At 42.4% G+C, this 6,667-nt stretch overlaps 1 protein-coding gene across 1 annotated transcript in view; it reads left to right on the plus strand.

Moving 5' to 3' along the window:
- The first annotated feature begins 2,576 nt into the window (after positions 1–2,576).
- ABCC3 (ATP-binding cassette, sub-family C (CFTR/MRP), member 3) overlaps positions 2,577–6,667 on the plus strand; it is a 37,080-nt gene continuing 32,989 nt past the window's right edge. The window contains 2 exon segments of the mRNA XM_010002757.1: positions 2,577–2,618; positions 5,914–6,090. Coding sequence (XP_010001059.1) covers positions 2,577–2,618; positions 5,914–6,090 — 219 coding nt within the window.

Below are 6,667 nucleotides of genomic sequence, written 5' to 3' on the forward strand. Positions count from 1 at the left end.
GTTGTGGTTTTTTTTCATGCTGCCTCTTTTGTTTCTTCATGACATTAAAGAAGCTCTGAAAGTCTAATCTTAAAACTCAAAAACTAAAAGGAAAAGGAGGAGAACCTGAGTGTTTTGTTTAACACCTGTGACTAAGCCGGTACATTGATTTTTGCATGTCTGCTCCCCAGTTCTCATGCACTGTGTGGTGGTACCATTTGTACCATGAAACCTCAAATTCAAGCAAAAACCTGTGACTAGTTACTCCAGGAGCATAAATGAGCTTGGACAGGCTATGAACTTGTGCCAGGTCTGTTTGATCCACTAATAAACTACTAAAGATCTTTTTACTGCTGGAAAAGGACATTCAGTGTCCTACATGGTGTCCTTCAGTAAAGCAGGCAGCTGTTGCAGTGTGCTTTGAAAAGAGAAAAATAACATTTCTGGTTATTAACTGTGTGGTTCATGCACTACTATAAATGTGCACATGCTCTCAGCCTTACCTTTTTTCCAGGCAATATTGCTGTGTTGTTGCAAAGGAGAATGTCATGATCTTCTGCCCTGCCTTAAGAGGGGGGAGAAGTGTTGCTCAGGTAATCGTGTGAAGGAAATGAGTTGTGCAGCAGTCACTGTGGATTAATGAAGCATGTTACTCCTTCTGTGCATAAGGGTGAAATTGTTCCTTTGGAATTGTAAGGAAATTATCTTGCTCTGCAAAGGCCATTTGAAACTGGCAGCATTCTGGGGGCCTGGAGCAGAGTGCCTGTTTGCATTTGGGCTCTAAGATGATTACTAGAGTTTGCCACAAAGAGTTTGCCAGCAGGGACTAAGGAGAGGACACACATAACAGCTAGAAGTGGTAGGTGAGACGTGGAGAGGCTGAGATGAAGACTGGGCTGTAAGACTGAGCCCTGATAGGTTTTGATGTTGTGGTTCAGAGCCACTGCAGAGCCATCCTCATTCTTGGGAGTGTGGTAGAGCCAAGAGAAAACCATCTTTCTTTTTTTCTCTCTTTTTGTCAGGCTGTGCAAATGAAACTCACTGGCAGGATATCTGCCAGATTTAGGGGCAAAAGCAGGAAGAGCAGGAAGTAGGAAGAGCTGTCTCTGCATTTAAGTTCTCACTATTTATTCTGCAAAAGATGCCATTTCCATGTTTATTTACTGCAGGGAAGCATTGTCACTTCCAGTTACTCACTTCCCTATCTTTTACTCTTCGTGTGTACCTTCCCAGTCAGCTTTCCAATTTGATTTTTAATCTTAAATAACATGCCAACTCGTTATAACTGGCACAGAATCAGTGATGTGGCATGTACCTTGGGTAGAGTGTGAATGACGTCAACGCAATGGCCTTCACCTTCCTAGCAGATAAAGAATGAATTTGTGTTTCCTGTGCTTTTCCAGATTCTTTTTGCACTATAGGAACTTAGAAACATGTATGAGTTTATCTGTTCAATGGAGATAACTGCTTGAGACTACAAAAGATGTTGTTAGTTTTCCCTGGGGTTTGGAAGCTTTTGTTGCTGGCTGTTGGGGGAGCATCTCTGCAGCCTCAGCTGTACCCTGAGTGAAGCCAGTGTGAGGCATTTCTGTTTTAAACTTCTGTGGTGGAGTGGGTTTAGACTTAAAGCCAAGACCAGAACCTCAGTTGGTCTTTCTCAGCTCTCTGAACATCATCCTCAGAGTTTGTTCCTGATTTTCAGCCTAGCATTGTGCTTTCTGTTTGTTCCCTCTTTCCTCTGGAAGCTGTAAGGGATGATGTGCAACCAACCCAGGATACTTTGTGTTGAACTTTTGTTGCCTTTGAGTGCTTTACCAGTTTTAAGGATGCCCTTTTCAGTGCTGTTCTTCTCAGGAGGGGAAAGTACTAAATATTAGAGGAGATTTAATGTTGCTCAGAGCTTCCCCTGTTGAATACCTTCCATTAAATGAAGATGATGTATTTAAAACTGCTCATCTAAATGTAAGTCCTGCTGCACAGATGGGCCTCACTACAAGGGCTGTGGCTGGATGATGGGTATGTCTGAAAGCTGCTGGAAGGGGTAACATCAATGGTCTTAACTAATAAACACAAAAGCCCACTAATTTGTGAGTTTGAGACTCCAGGGGACCCCTTGTCTGCTGTGAAGCTGTAACAAGCATCTCTAATCTCTTTTCCCATGGATGCTGCCACTGCATTTAAGTATTATTACAGGATTAAGTAAATTGTTTGTCTGGGGGTGCAGTACAGCAGGCTGGTATTTCTGCTGTGCTGTATCTCACCAACAGAGCCTCCAACCTGATCCAGGATACTGTGTCCAAGGTCATGCTGCTGCTTACAGAGAGTTGCCACACAGCTCTTGGCAGTCTGGAGCAACTGTGGAGTGCAGTGGGAATCTGGGTTAGGAAGAGATCACAGGATACTGCCCTTAAGACTCACTTGAGGGAAGTGAGCTGATAGTGCTGTTGGTTGTGGAGGACACACTGGCTGCAGTTTCCCTGGGACGAGTTTCTTAGAGAAGGTGGTGCTTCCCAACACATGCTGCTGAGTATTTCCCCTTGTGAGGTTCCTGCTCTGGGTCACGGGGCTGCCTGTAGAGTTTTTTCAGTGGGTTGTCAATGAGGAGGACCCTGAGACAGGGCTGTGAGGTGCAGAGGAAGGTGAGTGGCTCTCAGGCACAGAGCCAAGGGAACCTCTATGTATTACATCTCTTTCAGTAGCAAGTCCAAAGAAAACCTCCAAACCCAGACAGCCCAAGGTGGGTGTTTTCATCCTTGGTCAGTATGGGATGCAAGAAGGATTTCATCTTGCCCTGCTTACCAGGACAGGGTTCAGAATATAGAAAGGCAGATTAAAGCAGGAGCTTTCAAGGTAGGAATCAAAGAGCTGGTGTGTCCCTCCAGCCATTGCCTCTTGTGTTTGTTCTGAAGGGTGGAGTTCCACAACTTCACTGCTGAATTGAAGGGTATTTAGCAATATTTAACAGTGTTGGCTTGGTCAGGATAGATTGTATTGAGATTTCATGTCATATCCTGACTCAAAATGAATTGTTTATGGTTGGAGTGGATGTTGGAATATATGCTGTCAACGTGGTGATTTATAAAGCCATAAAATGGAGCTGCCAGCTCTGTGGAAACAAATCCAGCTTGGTAAGAAATGTGGTAAGCAAGAAACACAACTTTCAGATTCCCAAATTTAAATAATAATTTATAGCAGAGTCCCTGCTACATGCACATGGCATGACAACATTAGTCCACTGTGGTCCAGTCTTCAGAACAGCAAGTAATTTGCATGGAATTACACTACTGACAGGCTTTAGGTGCTGTGTTTTCTTACAGGAACCCCTCTTATTGTATTTAAGAAAGCAGAGTCTGCTCTGAGAAACCAAACTGTTGAAAGGGAAACTTTTAACAGAAACACATCTGTTCCAGGAAAGCTTGGTTGTCTGGTCCAGGATGGAATTGGACCTGGGAAAACATTACCAAGATAGCCAGGAGTCAGGTCTGTCACCTTGGACATAGTTTTCTCCTTCAGTCCACATCCGTGTTGCCTATGGGCCATGGGAGTAGTTGGCTTTTGGTCGTTGTGTGGGTGCTGCTTGTACTTTCACATAATTTTGGAAAGGTTCCAATTTATTCTCAGGGATAATTCAACTGAATCTTAGAATCTTTTTTTTTTTTCGGAACAGAATTTTTGTTGTCTAGCCAGCTGTATTTATACGTTCAGAAATGCAAGTCCTTTGCCTTGTTTAAATAAGAGTTAATGAAAACCTTTAAATGGTTTGGCAGCCATACAGTCTGTGTCTTGGATACAATAGTCAGCCTGTGTTCAGTCCCAAGTTAATGGACATCTGGGGCAGTTTCTAGGTTTCTGTCAGAAAACCATTTCTGGACATTTTGGTTTTATAGGAAAGGTTTAAATTAACAGTGCTCTTCCCCCCACACACACTTTTTTTATTCTCTTTTTCCTCTCAATAACTTTTCCCTTAATCCAAGTCTTTGTTTTATTCTGTTCCCAGTTACTGCTTTTCTTTCCTTTACCAGGCTTTTTTCCAGCAAGCCAGAGGAACACAATTGCAAACATGCTCAAGACATTGCTAAACCACATGTAATTGAAAGAGGAAATTAGTATTTTGTTGAATAAATGATAGTAGATAAGCTCTTGCTTTGGAACTAAAGAGCTCTTCAGCTCCAAACTTCTAGAGGGCATCTCCTGCCCCAGGCAGGGTAGCTGTTAGTAGAACTTATCATGTTAGAGAGGCTGAAGTGTTTAGGTGATGAGCCAAAAATGGGTGCTGCTTTATCTTCCTTTCTGGTGCCAGAGACCTGCTCACTAGAGGAAAACCCAGAAATAGTTTGAATGTGAGGCTGGAGTTTTGTTTGATCTTGTGTTTGAATTGCTGTGTAATTGCCCCTGTGTTGTTGAGTTGTGGGTGAAGTTTCCCCTAGGTCTAGACAAACCTGTTTCAGTAAATGGGAATGTTTCTCTTCCCCTGGCCCACGCTGGTGCTTCAAAAGAGCCTCTTCTGGACTGGAGAGGCACTAACGCTGCAGCATTAAAGGGTGCAGTTTAGATGCACAGTTAATGGATTTGTGCCACCCCTCACCACTGCCAGAGGTTTCATTTGTGCCATGGCTGAAGTACTGAGTGACAAACTTGTCACAGTTCAGCCAGACCATTCTGCAACCTGCCAAGGCTTTGTAGTTTCATGATACTTAGGAGCTCTTTCATGTGCACGTGGATTGATGCAGTGATGTGTATTCCTTCTGACACATCATCACTGAGATTGAAAGATTGTCAGCAGACTCTGGCTCTTCAGTTCTCCTGAAATCAACTATTGCTTTCAGCATTTGATCTCTTTTGTGGTGTTATGCAAAAGCAGGGCTGGAAATACTTTTGAAGAATTCATATTCAGACTAGGCAGTCATTCATTTATAAGAGGCTGGGACAAGTGCCTTGCCTTAACTGAAACATACTTCTGCTGAGAGCTCATATCCAAATATAATTAGGTACAAGTAAATTATTCTAGTGCAGAGATAAGACATATCTGAAGCACAGATATCTTAGTTTTATCATCTACTTGTTAATGATAATAAAACAAAGTAACTGTACATATCCTGCAAGGAAGTATTTATCTACCACATTTAAAATGACACATCAGATGGTGAAGCAAAAGTTGTGAATTTCCAGTAGGTTTGATTAAAACCAAATTCCCCTAAACTCTAGTGGAATTTCTATTTTAGTTTGAACTTGTGTAACTGTGTATGCAGGTGGTGCATTCAGGTCCTTAGGTACAAGTTGCATGTGTGAATTGTGGTGTCCCAAGGTCACAGATGGAAAGCACTGCTTGCAAAGTTTGCAAGAAAAATCCATATTCCTACCTGCATGTACAATACATTCCATTTACCTTTGTTAAGAATAGGGAAGTAATTTGTGTCAGAGGCATATGAGTAAGAAGGATAAAATGTTAGTCATAAATGGAGGGGGGTTTCCCAGGTCAGTATACAGTTGATCGAAATCTCCAGTGCTGGTCATTCTTCCTGGATGAGTTCTGAAGTAGAGGATTTTGTCTCAAGGGCTTTGTTTAGCAGTTGCACTCCAAGCTGGGAATGCCTGAGAAATGCCTGGTGTCAGCACCTGTAACTAAGCCTCTGGGAGGACAGAAGCAGAAGGGGTTTGTCTGCTACAAAATGTGTGTCCAAATCTGAGATACAGGAGGGCAGAAGTCTCTCTTTCTAGCTTTTACTCAGTATTTAGAACTGTACTTAGCCCTTTTACTATAGCAGATTAACCACAAATAGTTATGATAGGTATTTTTGGAAAGCTTTTACTTAGGCCATTTGCTAACTCCAGCAGAATTTGGATACAGCTTCTTCAAGCAGATCTTCCAATCGGCAGCTCTTCTGCCTCTATTCATAAATGTCTCTTATTTTTAATATATTTATTTTTTTCCAGGATTCAAATCTTTCAATACACACGGATAATCCAGACCTGACACCATGTTTCCAGAACACCATCCTAGCATGGATCCCTAGCATTTATCTATGGAGTGCATTGCCCTTTTATCTTCTCTACCTGAAGCGCAACAAAAGAGGGTACATCGTGCTTTCAGTGCTGAGCAGGTTCAAGACGGTAAGAGCTCTTTGTAGTTTTTAGCTTGTTAGTATCAGTTCAGTGTCCAAGCAGGTGCTGCAGTAGGGCTTGAACAAAATTCCCTCTGATTTATGGGGGAACTAGCTTGTAGGAAACAACAGTTTATACACACATGTCAGAAAAAGGATGCCAAAGGCCAGCTCATCTGTGAGGAAACCCATCTGTGTGAACTCTCCTTTCTTGGGAGAGAGATGAGCAGATTGCTCTGCAGAGGAGAGTTCATGTCTTTGTTGAGCCAAAATTGTGCTGCTTCACCCTTACTTAAGCTTTAAACCACTGAAAGCTGCAAAACAAAGACCTTTAGGTAGGTCTAGTGAGAATTTAATCTCATTGTGAAAGCAAGCACAAGGTGTTTTTTTTCAAGCGACTCTACTCACTGAATAGTTATGTGATTTCATCTGCATCTTGTGCTTATGAGATGGCTTGTGTCAGCAGCACCTCTGGTTTATAAATGGCTAGGTCTAAGGAAAGCAAGTAGGTTACTTTCCCTAGACCATGAGAGAACTGGGGTTATTCCTGGAGAAAAAAATCCAGGCCTGTTCCTCAGGGCATTCCT

This window comes from Chaetura pelagica, unplaced genomic scaffold (genome assembly GCF_000747805.2).
Source record: "Chaetura pelagica isolate M959 unplaced genomic scaffold, ChaPel_1.0 scaffold47, whole genome shotgun sequence".
NCBI lineage: Eukaryota > Metazoa > Chordata > Aves > Apodiformes > Apodidae > Chaetura > Chaetura pelagica.